General features: G+C 48.2%; 1 protein-coding gene across 4 annotated transcripts in view; it reads right to left on the reverse strand.

The window, feature by feature from the left end:
- INSR (insulin receptor) overlaps positions 1-21,984 on the reverse strand; it is a 189,748-nt gene that overhangs the window by 153,950 nt on the left and 13,814 nt on the right. For all 4 annotated transcript variants that reach the window (XM_030936303.1, XM_030936305.1, XM_030936304.1 and 1 more), the window contains exon 2: positions 10,858-11,409. In XM_030936303.1, the coding sequence (XP_030792163.1) occupies positions 10,858-11,409 (552 nt within the window). The remainder of the gene's footprint in view (positions 1-10,857; positions 11,410-21,984) is intronic.

A 21,984-nucleotide genomic window follows, 5' to 3' on the forward strand; every position in this document is an offset into this window, starting at 1 on the left:
AAACAGCCTCTATCCCTGAATGCTGAATGTCCAGCTCATATAAAGAGAGACGGAGTCTTGCCCTGTCTGGAGTGCAGTGGTACAGTCTCCACTTATTGCAACCTCCGCCTCCCAGGTTCAGGTGATTCTCCTGCCTCAGCCTCCTGAGTAGCTGGGATTACAGGTGCCTGCCACCACGCTCAGCTAATTTTTGTACTTTTTTTTAGTAGAGATGGGGTTTCTCCATGTTGGCCAGGCTGGTCTCGAACTCCTGGCCTCGAGTGATCCGCCCACTTCGGCCTCCCAAGGTGCTGGGATTAAAGGCATTAGCCACCATGCCTGGCCAAAAATGTGAAAAAGCAGTCTTAAGCCAAACAAGCACTATGGCTTACGCCTATAGCCCCAGCACTTTGGGAGGCCAAGGCAGGAGGATTGCTTGAACCCAACTGTCTGAGACCAGCCTGGGCAACATAGCAAGACCCCATCTCTACCAAAAAAATAAAAAGAAATTAGCTGGGCATGGTGGTGCATGCCTGTGGTTCCAGCTACCCAGGAGGCTGAGGTTGCAGTGACCTATGGTCATCCCACAGCACTCCAGCCTGGGCGACAGAGTGAGACCCCATCTCTAAAAATAAAAATAAAATAAAAAATTCTTAGCTCATAGGTCATACAAAAATAGCAGCTGGCGGGCTGGATTTGGCCCACAGGTCATAGTTTGCTGATCACTGGACAAAGGTCTTACGTCAGACAAGTCTGAAGTCAAACCATTCCCCAGCTAGGTCTCCTAGAGCAAGTCTCTTAATTCCTACCCATGCCTCAGTTCCCTCTTGCGTAAAATGAGGGTAACAAACCCTCACAGGCTGTGGTGGGATCCCCTAAGGCATTGCTTAGCACATAGTAAGTGCTCAATAAACACTAGCTATTGATGAGTGTTAAGGATGTCATTGTTTGTCAACTGTGAGCCAGGTACTAGACAGGTGCTTGAGATACCACAAAGTCCCTGCCTTCGGGGACTGATGGGAGGGGCCCTAAGTCAAGACAAGATGAGAAGGCTGATAAGAAGAGGCAACAAGCATGTTGGCAGGGGCAAATTCAAGATTTCCTCTCCAGTTTCTTTCCCTCCCTCCTTTCTTCCTTCCTTCCCTCCTTCCTTTCTTTCCTCCTTCCTGCCTTCATTCCTTTCCTTTCTCCTTCCCTCCTTCCTTCCTTTCTCCTTCCTTCCTCCTTCCCTCCTTTTTTCCTTCCCACCTTCCTTCCTTCCTTCTTTCCTTCCTTTCTTTCCTTTTCTTTCTTCGCTCCTTCTTCCTTCCTTTTCTTTCTTCCCTCCTTCCTTCCTTTCTGTTTAGTTTCCTGCATTTCACCAACTTCCCCCAATGACATCTATAAGACACAATGGTAAGGAGCCTGGATTCTGAGCCAGAATACCCAAGTTCAAATCCTGTCTCCACTACTTACTACCCGTGTGTATGTGTGTGTAGCTGTGTGTTTGTGTGCATGTGTGTGTGTCTGTGTGTGTGTCTCTGTGTGTGTCTGTATGTGTCTGTGTGTGTGTGTCTGTGTGTCTCTGTGTGTGTGTGCATCTGTGTGTCTGTGTGTGTGTGCATCTGTGTGTCTGTGTGTGTGTGTCTGTATGTGTCTGTGTGTGTGTGTGTGTGTGTGCACGCGTGGTGGGGTAGTGGTGGGGCAGGGCGGTGTTGGAAGTGGAAGTTGCTTAACGTCTCGAAGCCTTAGTGGCCTCAACCATAAATAAGATCGTTGGGAAGATGGGATGCAATATCCTAATCAAAGCACCTAGAACCATGGCTGGCATGAAATCAACATTTGCTGCAAAGACAATTTCGATTGTTAAAATACCAAGACAAGCCCAGAGTGGTGGCTCACACCTGTAATCTCAGCGCTTTGGTAGGCCAAGGCAGGCAGATCACTTGAGGCCATGAGTTCGAGACCAGCCTAGGCAACATGGCGAAACCCCATCTCTACTAAAAATACAAAAATTAGCCAGGCATGGTGGCACGTGCCTGTAATCCCAGCTACTCAGGAGGTTGAGGCAGGAGAATTGCTTGAACCCAGGAGGCGGAGGTTGCAGTGAGCTGAGATCATGCCACTGCACTCCAGCCTGGACAACAGAGTAAGACTCTGTCTCAAAAAAAAAAAAAAAAAAAAATCAAGGTAAGCCCAGCGTGGTGGCTCACACCTGTAATCCCAGCACTTTGAGAGGCTGAGGTGGGGGAATTCCTTTGAGCCCAGGAGTTTGAGACCGGCCTGGACAACATAGCAAGACTTCCATCTCAATTTTTAAAAATATTAAAAACTAAATAAAAATGTAAAAAAATAAACTATCAAGGCAAGACTTTTTAAATGGAAGAAGAAAAAAAAAGCAGAGAGTTTCCATAGGCAGCTAAAAATTCTGCCAAAAATCAAACCCTCCAAGAGCATGCATTTAAACTAGTACATTTAAATACATGATATTTAATGTGGTAGGCAGAATACTACACTTTCAGAGACTTTGACTTGGAGCTGTAATCTCAGACCCAGGGAGGAGGGATTTGCTGCTTTTGGCCTCCGCCTCCTGCTTTGGTGCCGACGTCCATATGTGGCATCTCGGGCTGGTTTCCCCTGGCACCCAGCATGTCCCGACCTCACCCACCCCTCTGGCCGGCAGTAAGCAGCTGGGGTGACCTCCCAGAAAGAAAATGCCAGTGGGTTTGGCTAAAGCAGCTGGTCAGGCAAACCCTGTGGCTTCTGGTCCCCTCGAAATGCCCAGAGCTGAGAATTTCCAGAGCATCCCACGCTGCTGGCACCCGAAAATCAGGGTGGTCTTCCCTCCAGGGCTGGAGGTGTGGCACCCATCCCTCATCAGCACGTCACAAGATGTACGTTCCTCTGCCTGCCTCAAAACCAAAGTCAGAAATGAGGCTGAGCCTGGTAGATATTCACCTGGAAGCTAGTCTGCCCAGATAGGGTGGGCCCATGGTGCTTACTAACTGGAAGCTTCCAGAACACTCACGGAGCACCCGAGGCTGGGTTAAGTGCCTCCCCCTGCACCATCTCATTTAACCCCCAAAACACCACCCTAAGAAGCGGGTCCCCTAATGAGCCCCATTTTTCAGATGGAGAAAGTGAGGCTTGAGCCAGCTTGTGACCAGTCAATGGTAAAACGAGACTGGAAGCTGGTGCTGCCCGCCTCCAGGAACTTCTTTTTTTTTTTTAAAGACAGAGTCTCACCGAGTCTCACTCTGTCGCCCAGGATGGAGTGCAGTGGTGCGACCTCAGTTCACTGCAACCTCCACCCCCCGGCCCATGCGATCCTCCCACCTCAGCCTTCCAAGTAGCTGGGATTACAGGCACCTGCCACCATGCCTGGCTAATTTTTGTATTTTTTGTAGAGATGGGGTTTCTCCATGTTGCCCAGGCTGGTCTTGAACTCCTGAGCTCAAGCAATCTGCCCTCCTCGGCCTCCCAAAGTGCTGGCATTACAAGCGTGAGCCACGGTGCCCAGCTGGTTGAACTAATGTAGATTCCCCTCTAACACTCCCACTACTCTGAGGATACTTGGTTTGATTGTGAACATCTGCATTTGCCACTAGACTGGCTGCTCTGAGGAGGCAAAGGCTGGCTCTCTTCCTATGCCCTGAGTGCCCCAGAACATGATACCTAGTAGGCAGTCAATAAACGAGCTGCATAGACCCCGTCTCCACTCTTCTCATGCAGGGCTTCGTGCATTGGACCCATTCTGGTATCTTCGCCCCAAATCCATCGCAGGATAATGGAGAGAGGGTGTCCTGTCCAGGCTATGGATCATTAGCACATGCCATGTGTTGTTTTTTTTTTCTTTTAATTCCCCTAACCATTTTTTTTTCTTTTTAAAAAAAAAAAAAAAAACATAGCCGGGCGAGATGACGGGCGCCTGTAGTCCCAGCTACTTGGGAGGCTGAGGCAGGAGAATGGCGTGAACCCGGGAGGCGGAGCTTGCAGTGAGCTGAGATCCGGCCACTGCACTCCAGCCTGGGCGACAGAGCAAGACTCTGTCTCAAAAAAAAAAAAAAAAAAAAAAACAGAGTTTCACTCTGTCACCCAGGTTAGAGTGCAATGGCACGATCTCGGCTCACTTCAACCCCTGCCTCCTGGGTTCGAGTGATTCTCCTGCCTCAGCCTCCTGAGTGGCTGGGATTATAGGTGCCCACCACCACGCCTGGCTAATTTTCGTATTTTTAGTAGAGACAGGGTTTCACTATGTTGGCCAGGCTGGTCTCGAACTCCTGACCTCAAGAGATCCGCCCACCTCGGCCTCCCAAAGTGCTGGGATTACAGGTGTGGGGCCTCCATACCCGGCCCCCTTAACCATCGAAAGCCTTCCTTTGGTCTTTCTGTAAAAAGCATCACTGCTTAAGGGGCAAATAGAAGAAGGGGTGTATCTTGCTTGGAATTGCTTAAATTAGGTCCAAAGGACAAACCAGCATCTTCATCCTAAATATTGATCCATTCCCCTGATGCTTCCAGAAGCTGCCAAATGTGGAAGACAAAAACAGCAATTACAGATGTTCACGGAAGGATCTGAGAAGACTCTGGGGGAAAAGAGGGGTTGATGGATAGTTTTCTCCAGCCCATTTCTGTCACCTAAGACAGAGGAGTATCCTCTGAAGGTTCAATCTATTCTGCATTCCAAAATCCCATCACGGCAGGGCATGGTGGCTCACGCCTGTAATCCCAGCACTTCAAGAGGCCGAGGCGGGCGGATCACGAGGTCAGGAGACTGAGACCATCCTGGCTAACACGGTGAAACTCCATCTCTACTGAAAATACTAAAAAATTAGCCAGGCGTGGTGGCGGGCACCTGTAGTCCCAGCTACTCAGGAGGCTGAGGCAGGAGAATGGCATGAACCCAGGAGGTGGAGTTTGCAGTGAGCCAAGATCACACCACTGCACTCCAGCCTGGGCTACAGGGCGAGACTCCGTCTCAAAAAAAAAAAAAAAAATCCCATCAGACATTAAATAAGCCTCTGAAGGCTGGGCGAGGTGGCTCATGCCTGTAATCCTAGCACTTTGGGAGGCTGAGGTGGGTGGATCACCTGAGGTCAGGAGTTCGAGACTGGCCTAGCCAACATGGTGAAACCCCATCTCTCCTAAAAATACAAAAAATTAACTGGGCATGGTGGCAGGTGCCCATAATCCCAGCTACATGGGAGGCTGAGGCAGGAGAATCGCTTGAACCCAGGAGGCAGAGGTTGCAGTGAGCTGAGATCGCATGGTTGCACTCCAGCCTGGGCAACGGGAGCAAAACTCCCATCTCAAAAAATAAATAAATAAGTCTCCTAAAGCCACAGCAACAAGGTTAATGCAGGCCTTGAAAAGCTGGATGTGTAAACGGCAGCAGCCCTGATACACAATGGCAGAAATATGAAAGGAACCCAGTGCCCATGGACGGATGAATGAACAGGCAAAATGTGCTCCCTCCATACAATGGACATGATTCAGCCTTAAAAAGGAAAGAATTTCCGACACAGGCTACCACGTGGATGAACCTTGAGGCCATCGCGCTCAGTGAAATAAGCCAGGCACAAAAGGACAAATCCCATCTGATTCTACTCACAGGAGGTCCCTAGAGTCATCCCATTCATAGAGACAGAAAATAGGAATGGTAGGTGCCAGGGGCTGGGAGTGGGAGATGGTGGAGTGAGCGTTTCATGGGGACAGAGTTTCACTTTGGGAGGATGAGAAAGTTGGGGAGATGGTGGTGGTATTGGTTGCAAAACCATGTGAACGTGCTTACTGCCGCTGAACTGTACACTTAAAATGGTTAAGATGGGGCCCGGCACAGTGACACACACCTGTAATCCCAGCACTGTGCAAGGCTGAGGTGGGTGTATCACTTGAGGCCAGGGGTTTGAGACCATCCTGGCCAACGTGGCAAAGCCCCCTCTGTCCTGAAAATACAAAACTTAGACGGGCGTGGTGGCCGGTGCCTGTATAAGTCCCGGCCCCTTGGAAGGCTGAAGCAGGAGATCACCTGAATCCAGGAGGCGGAGGTTGCAGTGAGCCGAGATCGCACCACTGCCCCCCAGCCTAGGTGACAGAGCAAGACTCCATCTCAAAAAAAAAAAAAAAAAAGGCCAGGCACGGTGGCTCAAGCCTGTAATCCCAGCACTTTGGGAGGCCGAGACGGGCGGACGGGCGGATCAAAAGTTCAGGAGATCGAGACCATCCTGGCTAACACGGTGAAACCCCGTCTCTACTAAAAAATACAAAAAAAAAAAACTAGCCGGGCGAGGTGGCAGGCGCCTGTAGACCCAGCTACTCGGGAGGCTGAGGCAGGAGAATGGCATAAACCCGGGAGGCGGAGCTTGCAGTGAGCTGAGATCCGGCCACTGCACGCCAGCCTGAGCGACAGAGCGAGACTCCATCTCAAAAAAAAAAAAAAAAAAAGGTTAAAATAGCAAATGTATTCTATGTGTATTCTACCACAATAAAATAAATTGAGGAAGGGAAAGAAAGCTGAGGCTGAGTTGCTCTCCAAAGACAGGGGCGACAGTTCAAAAAACAATCATTTCTTGACATTATCATCAGGACATGGCAGGCCCCCTAGGGATACTGCTACTAAATGGGTGGCTGAGATACGCACCACATGCCAGGAACCTGGTACCCCAGGAAGTGTTACTCGCACCTTCTCCGGGTGACAAAACCCCCCAGTACTGGAAAAACAACCCCGGTTCTTTTCACTCTTTTGCTTTGTGTTCATTTTTGATTTTGTTTTCTTTTGTTTTTGAGATAGAGTCTCACTTTGTCACCCAGGCTGGAGCTCAGTGGCATGAACAGGGCTCAGAGCAGCCTCGACCTCCTGGACGCAAGAAGCCTGGTTCTTAGTAGCAAAGCAATTTTTAATTCACTTAAAACATCAGGCACAGCCAGGCACGGCCAGGCACACTGGCCAACGCATGTAATCCTAGCACTTTGGGAAGCCGAGGCGGGAGGATTGCTTGAGCTCAGAAGTTTGAGGCCAGCCTGACCAACATGGCCAAACCCTGTCTCCACAACATATACAAAACTTAGCTGGGTGTTGGCCGGGAGTGGTGGCTCACCCCTGGAATTCCAGCACTTTGGGAGGCCAAGGTGGGCAGATTCGAGACCAGCCTGGCCAACATGGAGAAATCCCGTCTCTACTAAAAATACAAAATTAGCCGGGCGTGGTGGTGCAAGCCTGTAATCCCAGCTACTCGGGAGGCTGAGGCAGAAGAATCGCTTGAATCCGGGAGGCAGAGGTTGCGGTGAGCCAAAATCATGCCATTGTACTCCAGCCTGGGCAATAAGAGCGAAATTCTGTCTCACAAAAAAAAAAAAGAAAAAGAAAAGTAGCCGGATGTGGTGGCACCTGTAATCGCAGTTACTTGGGAGGCTGAGGCAGGAGAATTGCTTGAACCTGGGAGGCGGCGGTTGCAGTGAGCCGAGATCACGCCACTGTACTCCAGCCTGGGTGACAAAGCAAGACTCTGTCTCAAAAACAAACAAACAACAACAGCAACTAAAAACCCATCAGGGAGCAGGAGACTCAATCGCAGATAACACCATTCTGGATATCTTGTCTAAAACGGATCCAAAACTAAATCCATAGAGGAATGTCTTAAATTATATCTCAAGACAGGTAAGCCTAGAGCATTTCAAAAAAGCACCTACATTTGGAAAACTCAGTAACAGAATAAAAGAATGTTCACTGTTTCCCCTGGTGTCCCAGTTAGAAGCAGCTCACTTGTTTCTAAACAGAGGGGACATCCTTCCCACTCCCCCCAAAAATCATAGTTTTTATTTTGGTGTATGTCTTGCATAAATTTGGCACAAACCCTAGTTCTGTCTTTTATTAGCTGTGTGGCCCTGGGCAAGTTAAGTAACCTCTCTGGTCATAGTTTAGCTTCTCCTTGCCCCGACCTACAATGTTCTCAGGATTTTTCCACAGTACAATAATAATAGTCCCCTCTCAGCTTGCAGTGAGCTGAGATCCGGCCACTGCACTCCAGCCCGGGCGACAGAGCGAGACTCCATCTCAAAAAAAAAAAAAAATGAAAAAAATAATAGTCCCCTCTCCCACCTCCCTTCACTACCCCATCTTCTTTTTCCAACCCTCCCACTCCCCATTTCCAACCATCCAACATGTACCATGGAAGGATTCATCCTACGGGCTCCAAGGGAGTCCTCACAGACAATTCCAAGGATTCTATTTAGATTTATTTAAGGACTCACTCACTCTGGGTGGCTTCCCCAGAGCGTTGGGCTCAGATAAGAAGATCCTCCTTTCTCCCCTCCCTTCTATCTTTTGTGATACAACCCTCAAGCCACCTACTTAACTTCTTCCCACCTCCATCGCATGTCCTCTAGTTCTTCCCAGGGAAACATGAAAAGAAGTCCATGAAACAACAAACCAGTAACATGTGTGTATGTGGAACTGCCTCCTTGAGCATGAAAACATGATAAAACTACCATGATCAGAACAGTCTCGGCTCTGTGGCATGGAGAGGCAAATCTACGGACACATCAGAAACAGACCCCAAAGCAATGGCAAAGAGGTCGATTTCTATAATCAATAGCTGTCTGAGGCCCCCAATTAGCTATTTGGAAGAGAAAAGAAACACCCGTTGAATCACACAAACATCTCAAGCAGTGAGGCTGAATTTTTTTAGATGATAATAATTAAAATATAGGCTGGGCATGGTGGCTCACACCTGTAATCCCAGCACTTTGGGAGGCCGAAGTGGGTGGATCACCTGAGAGTTCGAGACCAGCCTGGTCAACGTAGTGAAACCTCATCTCTCCTAACAATACAAAAATTAGCTGGGCATGGTGGTGGGTGCCTGGAATCCCAGCTACTTGGGAGACTGAGGCAGGAGAATCGCTTGAACCCGGGAGGCGGAGGTTGCAGTGAGCCGAGATCGCACCATCACACTCCGGTCTGAACAACAAGAGTGAAACTCTGTCTCAGAAAAAAAAAACTAAATTAAAATATAAAATGTAGAGGAAAAAAAACCTTTCATGGGTAGAGGAAGACTTTCTAAGTGTAAAGTACAGAAGTGGCACACAGAAATCCAGCTCTGAACTCCATAAACATTTTAAGCTTCTCCAGCAAAACAAATCCCAGGGCATTTAAACCACTGAACAGCAACAAAAACAATAAAATGCAACTGGCAAAGGGTTAGTAGCCTTCACTGATGAAAACCACATACAGATTAACTTTGCAAAAGCTACTGAGGTACTAAAAGACAAATGGGCAGAGGATATGAACAGGAAGAGAAAACCCAAATGACAAACATGTTTTAAAAGGTTCAGCCCCGATAGCAATCAAAGAAATGCAAATAGAAACAATGACAACACATCAGCTCCTCCCTCCCGCAGTAAATTATGAAAGATCTTTCAAATAACACTCAAAGCTGGCCAAGGTGTTCCCTCTCCTCCAAAGCTAGGAGGAGCGGCCGTTGGTACAATGTTTCCGGAACACCATTTGGCAATCGGCACCAAGAGCCTCTGACCCAGAAATTTCACTTCTGGAAAGCAAGCCTAAAGAAATAACTGCTAGATAAAGCTTTGACTCTAAAATGTTCATCACTCTCTTTGTGAAAACTAGAAATCATCTTTTTTTTTTTTTTTTTTTTTTTTGAGATGGCGTCTCCCTCTGTCGCCCAGGCTGGAGTGCAGTGGCACAGTCTCGGCTGACTGCAGCCTCCGCCCCTCCAGGTTTAAGCAATTCTCTGCCTCAGCCTCCGGAGTAGCTGGGATTACAGGCGCATGCCACCATGCCCGGCTAATTTTTTTGTATTTTTAGTAGAGATGCGATTTCACCATCTTGGCCAGGCTGGTCTTGAACTCCTGATCTTGTGATCCACCCGCCTCGGCCTCCCAAAGTGCTGGGATTACAGGCATGAGCCACCGCACCCAGCCGAAATCATCTTTTTTTTGAGATGGAGTTTTGCTCTGGTTGCCCAGGGTGGAGTGCAAAATGGCACAATCTCGGCTCACTGCAACCTCCGCCTCCTGAGATCAAGTGATTCTCCTGCCTCAGCCTCCCAAGTAGCTGGGACTACAGGTATGCACCACCATGCCCTGGCTAATTTTGTATTTTTAGTACAGACAGGGTTTCACCATGTTGGTCAAGCTGGTCTCAAACTCCTGACCTCAAGTGGTCCACCCTCCTCAGCCTCCCAAAATGCTGAGATTACAGGTGTGAGCCACCACGCCCAGTCTGGAAATCATCTTAATGCCCAATAACAGGAATGGTTAAGGAAACCTTAGCAGATACAACAGATTCCTGAAGACCACTAGAAGGAACAACCCCCAATAAAGTACTCTCAGCGACATGCATTGTGGAATAAGATAAATGTTTTCCTTTTTTTTGTTTACACGTTTCTTTTTCCAAATGTCTATTATAAGCAATATCACTTCTATAATCAGATAAGAACTAAACTATTTAAAAAAAAAAAAAAACAAATCTATAGTTTTCCAGTCCTTTTCCTCTCCCAAGCAAGAAGAACATTCCCTGTCTAGCACAGGAGGTGGCAAACTGCTGTCCTCAAGCAAAATCTGGCCCACGACTTGTTTTTGTAAATAAAGTTTTATTGAAACAAAGCCACAGTCACGTTTATGCGTGCCTGTGGCTGCTTGCCCACTACAATGGCAGGATTGAGTCATTGCATCAGAAACCATATGGCCTGCAAAATCTGAAGTATCTACTATCTGAGTCTTTACAGAAAAAGTCTGCCACTCCCTGGGCTAGTGAATGCCACCACCCACTGTTCCCTGGTCCCTACCTAATGTCCATTTAACATTTTTAAGCTATAAACATTTTAAGCTTTCTAGAACAAGGCACTAGACACTGCTTAGAACCCTGTATCCCCAGCATACCTTTCTGGCAGTGACTATGAGTCCAACACCGTTCGACAAACTGCCCATTGATGACGGTGGCGGGGCAGTTGGTCTTGCCCTTCGCTGTACCCGGACAGATGTCTCCGCACTCCTCGTTGTCATCTTTGTTCAACACGATGTAATTATCCTCCACGGAATCCAGGATGCGGGACCAGTCGATAGTGGCCAAGTAACAGAGCTCGTTGTTCTTCTCAATGCGGACAGAACCCCGGGTGATGTTCATTAGGTTGTAGAGGCCGAGTTCCTTGAGGTGAACCATCTCGAAGATGACCAGCGCGTAGTTAAAGAACAGTCGTGATCCCCGGATGACCGTGAGGTTGGGGAACAGGTCCTTCAGGCTCTCAAGCCCATAGACCCGGAAGAGCAGCAAGTAATCAGTGATCATTATGAGTTTGGGGAAACTGAGGTCTCGGAAATCTTCGGGCCTCGTTTTGAACATCAAGAGTATCTGCAAGTGTCCTTCAATGACAGAGCAATTCTCCAGCTCGTGTAACCTGGTGAGGTTGTTCCGGATATCCATGCCAGGACACACTAGAAGAGAAAATGAACAGTAAGCAAAGACAGGTGAGCAGACGCACGGTGGATGCGTCAGAAGGATCGGGGCAGAACTGGCCTCATGGACGTGAAACCTGGGCCCTGTGTTTTCATCCCGGGCCCTGTAAACCCTGCAGCCAGCCGGGATGAGTGGTTTTCTCTGTAAAGTGCCCATGCCTAAGTAATTACTTTCAAAAGGCCAAGAAAATAATTCTTTTGGCAAGCCCTGTTAAAATCCTTAAAATCATCACCCCTGAAATGATGCAATTGGGACAATGGGATTACAGGGGATTGAGTAACGCGACAGGTGCAGAAGGTGAAAGGGAAACTGTCTCCAGTGCGTCAACACTGAAGATCTTCAGGAGATGATTTACGGGGATAAAGGTGCCCGCGTCAGAAATGGGGCAAGGAAAGCTGAATGTATTTGTTTTGTCAATCCTCCCACCTCGCTGGCTGACTTTCCTTCCCGGACTGCTCTCCTGGCCTGCAATCAAGACCTAATTACCTTTTACCTGGGTGTGGTGAGAGCTTCCCAGGGAGCCCGATCTCCATTGCACAAATGCCCTGAGTTCTCATTCTCCTGAAGGCGGTCCTTCCCAGGCCCCAATGCCCTCCATGGCTCCCCATCACCCTGCACTCACCTCAAGATTCTGCCCCTCCATCCCCTGCACCCACTACACAGGCCTGCCCACCACTCTTGCACAACTCCAAGACTCCTATCCTCCTCTGTAACATGGCTTATGTGGAAGAAGAAGTGAAACAACTCAGGGCAAACACTCTAACAGTGCCTGAAACATAGCAAGTGCTGCATTAATGTCAGCTATTTTGTTGTTTGTTGTTGTTGCTGCTTCTGTTGTCTATTCCTCCAAACATATAACAGTCATCTCTAGGCATCTCTAGGCTAGTCTATCTTTTGGCTGGGAAAGTGCTTTGGACCTTAGCTCCCTATTTCTAAACCCAGCCTATCATGCTTCAAGATATCCAGTTCAAATGTTGCCTCCTCCTCCAGGCAGTCTTCCCTGATTTCCTTTCCTCAGCATACCTATTTGGGTGTTTCTCCTCCTGGTGTCCCTTACACTTGAGTTGACATTTTTCAAAATCAAACTCTTCAGATGGCTTCTCTCTGCCAACGCGTGCACACACACACACACACACACACACACACACACACACACCGTCTCCCCAACACACACACCACAATCCTCAGCACCTAGAATGTAAGGCTCACTATATAACTCCTGCTTATTTTGTTCGAAAACACTAAACCTTCCACCAATATCTTTGAGGAAAACCGATTGTTCTAAAGAATAGTAAATCCTCTTAAAAAAAAAATCCACCCTGAGAATTACCCACAAAAGAAGCACAAATTAGAAAAACAACAACAAAAAACAGCAAAAGCAAACAAATGGGAAAAACAAAGTAGCAATAATTCTGAATCACATTCCATGCAGCAAATGGATTAGGCTAAGTCAAGAAAACACACGCACACATACACACATACAGTCACTTGCTAGGAAGTTGGAGGAAAGCCCCAGCACACAACTATGGAATAACCTCCACCCTCCCCTCAACACTGGCTGCCTGGGGTCTGAACCAAGCAGGAACCCTGCAGGGACCAAGCTCAGGCTGAGAGGCAGCTTCAAGGGGACAAGAATGCCAGTTCTAGCCCCCTACCCCTCCTAGTCAAGGACCCAACCCCAGTCTGAGGCTCCCAGTCACAGTCACATCAACGGCTTCCACATCCAGAGATGTCACAGGACCCTGTGTGCCACTGACGCCTCCCAGCAAGCTCTGTCCCCATCCCACAGATGAGAAAACTGAAGCTCCAAAGGGCAAAGGCCATCACTCAAGGACACGCAACTCACCAGCGACTGGCAGGATTGCCAGACTTAGCAAATAAAAATGGAGGATGCCCAGTTGAATTTGAATTTCAGATAAGCAATAAAATCTTTTTTAGGATAAGTATATCCCATGCGATGTTTGGGACATACTTACCCTAAAAAAAAATTACTCGTTGTTTCTACGAAATTCTTGTGGGGTTTGTTGTTGTTGTTGTTGTTGTTTTGACATGGAGTCTCGTTTTGTTGCCCAGGCTGAAGTGCAGTGCCATGATCTTGGCTCACTGCAACCTCCACCTCCTGGGTTCAAGTGATTTTCCTGCTTCAGCCTCCTGAGTAGTATCCAACACCATGCCCGGCTAATTTTTGTATTTTTAGTAGAGCTGGGATTTCACCATGTTGACCAGGATGGTCGCGATCTCTTGACCTCGTGAACCACCCGCCTCGGCCTCCCAAAGTGCTGGGATTACAGGCATGAGCCACCATGCCTGGCTGGCAATCAGCCACCATGCCAGGCCGGCAATCAGCCACCATGCCTGGCCGGCATCCTAGTCTTAGATTGGGCCATAGCCCTGGGCTTCTCAGCCCTGAGTCCCACACTATATTTCATTTCTCTTTCTCTCTCTTTCTCTCTCTCTCTCTCTCTCACACACACACACACACATACACACACACACACACTGCAGGTACAAAGAACACCTGCCCGCCAGTCTCCCCAGGCTATGGCAGAACCAAAATCAGACATGAATATGCATTCAAAGGTTAACTAGGGCTGGGCACAGTGGCTCCTGCCTGTAATCCCAGCAGTCTGGGAGGCCACAGTGGGAGAATCAATTCAAGCCAGGCGTTCAAAGTCAGCCTGGGCAACATAGCAAGACCCCAACTCTAAAAAAGAAATAATAATAATTAAATATCCAGGCATGGGCCAAGCACAGTGGCTCACACCTGTAATCCCAGCACTTTGGGAGGCTGAGGCGGGCAGATCATGAGGTCAGGAGACTGAGACCATCCTGGTTGACATGGTGAAACCCTGTCTCTACGAAAAATACAAAAAAATTAGCCAGGCGTGGTGGCGGGTGCCTGTAGTCCCAGCTACTCGGGAGGCTGAGGCAGGAGAATGGCATGAACCTGGGAGGCAGAGCTTGCAGTGAGCCGAGACTGTGCCACTGCACTCCAGCCTGGGCGACAGAGCAAGACTCTGTCTCTAAATAAACAAACAAACAAACAAATAAATAAATAAATAAATATCCAGGCATGGTGGCATGTGCTTGCAGTTCCAGCTACTTGGGAGGCTGAGACAGAAGGATCACTTGGGTCCAGGAATAGGAGGTTACAGCGAGCTATGATCATATCACTGCACTCCAGCTTGGGCAACAGAGTGAGACCTTGTCTCGATTTAAAAAAAAAACAACAGCTGAGGGCGGTGGCTCACGCCTGTAATCCCAGCACTTTGGGAGGCCAAGATGGGTGGATCACGAGGTCAGGAGATCGAGACCATCCTGGCTAACACATTGAAACCTGTCTCTTACTAAAAAATACAAAAAAATTAGCTGGGCCTGGTGGTGGGTGCCTGTAGTTCCAGCTACTCGCGAGGCTGAGGCAGGAGAATGGCGTGAACCCAGGAGGTGGAGCTTGCAGTGAGCCAAGATCACGCCACTGCACTCCAGCGTGGGTGACAGAGCAAGACTCTGTCTCAAAAACAACAACAACAACAACAACAAAAGATTAACTGGCTGTTGGACATTAGGGAAATACAAATGCAAACCACAAAGAGATATCACTTTATCCCCACTAGGATAGCTAAAACCAAAAAGAGTGACAATTACAAGTGCAAAGAATGTAGAGAAATGGGCCGGGCACCGTGGCTCACGCCTGTAATCCCAGCTTTTTGGGAGGCCAAGGCGGGCAGATTACCTGAGGTCAGGAGTTCAAGACCAGCCTGGCCAACATGGAGAAACCCCATCTCTATTAAAAATACAAAAAACAATTAGCTGGGTGTGGTGACAGGCGCCTGTAGTTCCAGATACTTAGGAGTCTGAGGCAGAAGAATCACTTGAACCTGGGAGGTGGAGGTTGCAGTGAGCCAAGATCACTGCACTCCAGCCTGGGCGACAGAGCGAGACTCCATCTCAAAGAAAAGAAAATGTAGAGAAATTAGTATCCTTTTGCATTCCTGATGGGGATGTAAAACAGTGCAGCCACTGTGGAAAACACTCTGGTAGTTCCTCAAAATATTAAATCAAGAGTTGTCATATGACCCGGCAATTCCACTCCTAGGTAACTCCCTAAGAGAAATGATACTTTATGTCCACACAAAGACGTGTACACAAATGTCTATAGCAGTATTATTCATAATAGCTGAGGCTGAGTGCAGTGGCTCACGCCTATAATCCCAGCACTTTGGGAGGTAGAGATGGAAGGATCGCTTGAGTCCAGGAGTTCAAGACCAACCTGGGCAACATAGTGAGACTCCATCTCTATAAAAAATTAAAACATTAGCTAGGGATGCTGGTGTGTGTCTCTGGTCCCAGCTACATGGGAGACTGAGGCAGGAGGATCGCTTGAGCCTAAGAGTCTGGGACTGCAGTGATCTGTGTTTGCACCCCTATACTCCAGCCTGGGCAACAGAGCAAGATCTTGTCTCAAAAGTAAATACAGGCCAGCCGCAGTGGCTCATACCTATAATCCCAGCACTGTGGGAGGCCGAGGCAGGTGGATCATGAGGTCAGGAGATCAAGACCATCCTGGCCAACATGGTGACACCCCATCTCTACTAAAAATTAAAAAGAAAAAAAAAATTAGTTGGGCGTGGTGTCACGTGCCTATAATCCCAGCTACTTGGGAAGCTGAGGCAGAAGAATCGTGTGAACCCGGGAGTCAAAGGTTGCAGTGAGCCGAGATCACACCACTGCTCTCCAGCCTGGTGAAAGAGTGAGACTCTATCTCTAAATAAATAAATAAATGTAAATAAAAGACCAGCCACAGTGGCTCATTCCTATAATCCCAGCACTTTGGGAGGCCGAGGCGAGGGGATCACCTGAGGTCAGGAGTTCGAGACCAGCTTGGCCAACACGGTGAAACCCTGTCTCTACTAAAACTACAAAAATTAGCTGGGTGGGGTGGCACATGCCTATAATCCCAGCTACTAGGGAGGCTGAGGCAGGAGAATGGCTTGAACTCAGGAGGCGGAGGTTGCAGTGAGCTGAGATCGTGCCTTTGCACTCCAGCCTGGGTGACAGAGTGAAACTCCATCTCAAAACACACACACAAAAAAAACAAAAACAAAAACAAACAAACAAAAACAAAACAAAACAAAACTATGCCTCCAGTGTAGCTGGAACCACAGACATGCACCACCATGCCCAGCTAATTTAAAAATTTGTTTTGTAGAGACAGTGGTCTCGCTATGTTGCCCAGAATGCCCTCAAACTCCTGAATTCAAGCGATCCTCCAGTCTTTGCCTCCCAAAGTGCTGGGATTACAGGTATGAACCTTCTCCATAAAAGAAGTCGAACAGAGAAGGCCACGTTTTCCGACTCCATTCATACAAAAAAATCCAGAAGAGGCAAATCCACAGAGACAGAAAATAGATTCGTGGCTGCTAAGAGCTAGGGAAATGGGGGATGGAAAGTGGTAGCTAAAGGGTACAGTGTTTCTTTGAGAATGATGCAAACGTTCTAAAACTGACTGTGGTCACAGTTGCACAACTGTAAATGTACTCAAAACCACCCTAATTGCACACTTAAAATGGGTGAATTGTATGTCATGTGAATTCTATCTCACTAAAGTTGTTATGAGTTAAGATTAAACAGCTATAATTGTAGGGAACAATCAAGAATTGCTTTTCTTTTTAAATCTCCTATGAATCTAACTCTTAATTCATTAAAGCTGTATGTGTCCCTATTAGTGAAAGACAATACAGCAATTTACTCCTGGGACAGAACATACCCAGAGGATGTTAGAAATGACGGCAGAAATAGACGCAAGGACTTCTGCTGGCTTTTAACATCTCTGAGTGGGAGTGAAGGGTGCTTCAAGTTCTTCATAATGGGTACCTGGTTAATGGCCACTCTTTGTACAGGTAAAGAAAGGCAATGAGGAAGAGGGTTTTAGTGGCAGCTAATATTTTCTTTTTTCTTTCTTTCTTTTTTTTTTTTTTGTTCTTTAATTGAGACTGAGTCTCACTCTGTTGCCCAGGCTGCAGTGCAGTGGCACGATCTCGGCTTGCTGCAACCTCCACTTCCGGGATTCAAGCAATTCTCCTGCCTCAGCCTCCCGAGTAGCTGGGATTACAGGTGCCTGCCACCACTCCCAGCTAATTTTGTATTTTTAGTAGAGACCGGATTTCATCATGTTGGCCAGGCTGTTCTCAAACTCTGACCTCAGGTGATCCGCCCACCTCAGCCTCCCAAAGTGCTAGGATTACAGGCGTGAGCCACCATGCCTGACCACCATCTCCATACTAAAATATGCCAAATGGGTCAGGTACCATGGCTCACGCCTGTAATCCCAGCTACTTGGGAAGCTGAGGCAAGAGAATCACTTGAACCCGGGAGATGGAAGTTGCAGTGAGCTGAGATCATGCCATTGCATTCCAGCCTGGGCAACAGAGCAAGACTCCATCTCAAAAATAAAAAAAAAAGGCCAGGCACGGTCGCTCACACCTGTAATCCCAGCACTTTGGGAGGCCAAGGCGGGCAGATCACCTGAGGTCAGGAGTTCAAGACCAGCCTGACCAACATAGAGAAACCTCGTCTCTACTAAAAATACAAAATTGGCCGGGCGTGGTGGCGCATGCCTGTAATCCCAGCTACTCAGGAGGCTGAGGCAGGAGAATCGCTTGAACGTGGGAGGTGGAGGTTGCAGTGAGCCGAGATCGCGCCATTGCACTCCAGCCCGGGCAAAAAGAGTGAAACTCTGTCTCAAAAAGCAAAAAAAACAAAAAACAACAACAACAACAAATTTCATCATGTAATCAATCCTAAAAAAAAAAAAAAAAAAGATTCATGAGATAGTCTATAGCAGTGTTCCCCAACTTTGTGGCACCAGGGACCAATGATAGAAGACAATTTTTCCATGGATGGGGATGGGTGGTGATGGTTTTAGAATGAAACTGTTCCACCTCGGCTCATCAGGCATCAGTTAGATTGTCATAGGGAGCAAGCAACCCAGATCCCTTCTACACACAGTTCACAATCGGATTGGAGCTCCTATCAGAATCCAGTGCTGCCACTCATCTGACAGGAGGCAGAGCTCAGGCGGCAATGCTCACCTGCCCTCCGCTCACCTCTGCTGTGCAACCCAGCTCCTAACAGGCCATGGACTGCTACTGGTCTGTGGCCTAAGGGTTGGGGATCCCTGGTCTGCAGGATTTTTCTCCCATGATGCCTACAAGATGTGGTGTGTGCTTTACCCTGGCAGCCTATCTTGAAACGGAAGCTTATTTTTCATTAGAAATATTTGACCTGTGTAATCCCAGCATTTTGGGAGGCTGAGACGGGCGGATCACGAGGTCAGGAGATCGAGACCATCCTGGCTAATACGGTGAAACCCCATCTCTACGAAGAAAATACAAAAAACTAGCCAGGCGAGGTGGCGGGTGCCTGTAGTCTCAGCTACTCGGGAGGCTGAGGCAGGAGAATGGCGTAAACCCGGGAGGCGGAGCTTGCAGTGAGCTGAGATCCGGCCACTGCACTCCAGCCTGGGCGACAGAGCGAGACTCCGTCTCAAAAAAAAAAAAAAAAAAGAAAGAAATATTTGATCTGTCTATGTAGATTTTATAAAGGGTATCATTGAAAATGTAGGTTTGACGTAGAAGAGGCAAGTCCCAAAATTGACCCTACCCTGGGAGGGTTTTTGGCTTCACCCAGGAAAGAATTCGAGGGCGAGCTGGTGGTGTTAGACGGCACCTTTTTTTGCTGTTGTTGTTGGTTTTTTTGTTTTGTTTTTTTGGAGATGGAGTCTCACTCTGTTGCCCAGGCTGGAGTGCAGTGGCATGATCTCGGCTCACTGCAACGTCTGCCACCTGGGTTCAAGCAATTCTCCTGCCTCAGCGTCCCAAGTAGCTGGGAATACAGGCATGCACCATCACATCTAGATAATTTTGTATTTTTAGTAGAGATGGGGTTTCACCATGTTGGCCAGGCTGGTTTCGAACTCCTGACCTCAGGTTATCCACCTGCCTCGGCCTCCCAAAGTGCTGGGATTACAGGCGTGAGCCACTGTGCCCAGCCAGCCCTACCCCTGTTGTAGCTAGACCTTGATTTGGTCCAGGGCTGGATCCCCACCTCTGGAGGTCTGGCTGTGTATACCTGTTCTGTCTCCCATCTGAGCCATATGGAATCCATTCCCAGATTTATTACCTCCAGAAATTAGAGCTTGGACACACTGGTCAGAGATCGTTAAGATTCTCCACCTGTCTGCAAGAATAGCTTTCAAATCTACCTCTGTGAGGAGGAATGGAGGCGTCATGGATCAATTGTAGGTTCTGGACCTGGCAAATCAGCCACGTGGAAATCATTCCTGTATTCACTCAACAAACGTTTGCTGGGCATCTCAGTGGGCCAGACATTGTGCCAGGCCCAGGGGGACTCTCAAGACAAATAAGGTTGCACTCTTACACAAGGAAAGGAAAGATGCACCTAAAGAATTGTGATAAGCGACCACCAGAGCTAAAGGACAAAGTAGTAAAATAAAGAACTGCAGAGATGTTGGCTGGGCGCAGTGGCTCACGCCTGCAATCCCAACATATTGGGAGGCCTAGGCAGGTGGACTGCTTGAGCCTGGGAGTTCAAGACCAACCTGGGCAACTGGCAAAACCCTGTCTCTACTAAAAATACAAAACATAGCCAGGCGTGGTGAGGTGCATCTGTGCTCCTAGCCACTCAGGAGGCTTAGGGAGGAGAACTGCTTGAGCCCAAGAGGTTGAGGCTGCAGTGAGCTATGACTGCACCACTGCACTCCAGCCTGCTGGGTGACAGGGTGAGACCCTATCTCTAAAAAAAACCAAGGCCGGACGCAGTGGCTCACGCCTGTAATCCCAGCACTTTGGGAGGCCGAGGCGGGCAGATCATTTGAGGTCAGGAGTTCGAGACCAGTCAGGCCAACATGGTAAAACCCCATCTGTACTAAAAATACAAAAATTTGTCAGGCATGGTGGTGCACACCTGTAATCCCAGCTAGTCAGGAGGCTGAAGCAGGACAATCTCTTGAATCCAGGAGGGAGAGGCTGAGTGAGCCGAGATCATATCACTGCACACCAGCCTGGGCGACAGAGTGAGACTCTGTCTCAAAAAAAAAAAAAAAAAGGAAAGAAAAGAAAGAAAATAAAAGAAATATCCCTCTAGACAGCACACAGTGGCTCACATCTATAATCCTAGCCCTTGGGGAGGCTGAGGCAGGAGGATCACTTAAGTCCAGAAGTCTGAGACCAACCTGCGCAACACAGTAAGACCCCATGTCTATAAAAATAAAATTAAAAAATAAAAAAGAAAGAGAGAAACAGCCTTCTGGCAGCAGAATGAAGAAGGTACTGAAGACAGCATGCATAATACCACAGACACCAGGGGCAGTTTGTGTGAAAAGGACTTCATACCCAGGAGAAATGGAAGAGAGGAGGGAGAAGAGAGTGAGGAGGGATTGTCAAAGAGCCTGAAGCATCCAAGATAGGACCAGTTTACAGTGGCAAGAACAACAGGCTCAGTTGGGGGCATATTGAGTCTGTGAGGGCTACGGGATACTCAGGGATGTGGGTTCCGTGGGCGTTGGGAAGATGGGGGAACAGGTACGGATGCTGGTGGACGCAGTGACAATAGGTGATATTGCAGGAAAGGCGGCGGGGAGAAAACTGAGAGAAGAAAAGGATAGAAAGAGAGGCTCACGCCTGGAATCCCAGCACTTTGGGAGGCTGAGATGGGTGGATTGCTTGAGCCCAGGAGTTTGAGATCGGCCTAGGTAACATAGCAAAACCCCATCTCTAAAAAAAAATAAAAACTAAAAAATAAATAATGGGTGTGGTGGTGTGCACCTGTAGTCCCAGCTACTTGGGAGGCTGAGGATTGCTTGAGCCTGGGAGATGGAGATTGCAGAGGCCTGAGATCACACCACTATACACCAGCCTGGGTGACAGTGCGAGACCCTGTCTCAAAAACAAAACAAAGGCTGGGTGCGGTGGCTCACGCCTGCAATCCCAGCACTTTGGGAGGCCAAGGCAGGTGGATCACCTGAGATCAGGAGTTTAAGACCAGCCTGACCAACATGGAGAAACCCCGTCTCTACTAAGAATACAAAATTAGTTAGGCATTGTGGCGCATGTGTGTAGTCCCAGCTACTTGGGAGGCGGAGGCAGGAGAATTGCTTGAACCTGGGAGGCAGAGGCTGCGGTGAGCCAAGATCATGCCATTGCACGAAACCCTGGGCAACAAGAGCAAAACTCCATCTCAAAATAAATAAATAAATAAATAATTAAAAAAATTATCCGGATGTTGTGGTAGGCGCCTATAATCCCAGCTACTCGGGAGGCTGAGGCAGGAGAATCTCTTGAACCTGGGAGGCCGAGGTTGCAGTGAGCCAAGATCGTGCCACTGCACTCCAGTCTGGGTGACAGAGCGAGACTCCATCTCAAAAAAAAAAAAAAAAAAAAAAAAAAAAAAACAGAAAGAAAGAGGGGCTCCAGGGGACACAGTATGAAAGGCCAGGGACTAGGAGGGGCACCTGTCCCATGCCACCCTAACAT

The sequence above is a fragment of the Rhinopithecus roxellana genome, chromosome 8 (genome assembly GCF_007565055.1).
Source record: "Rhinopithecus roxellana isolate Shanxi Qingling chromosome 8, ASM756505v1, whole genome shotgun sequence".
Taxonomy (NCBI): Eukaryota; Metazoa; Chordata; class Mammalia; order Primates; family Cercopithecidae; genus Rhinopithecus; species Rhinopithecus roxellana.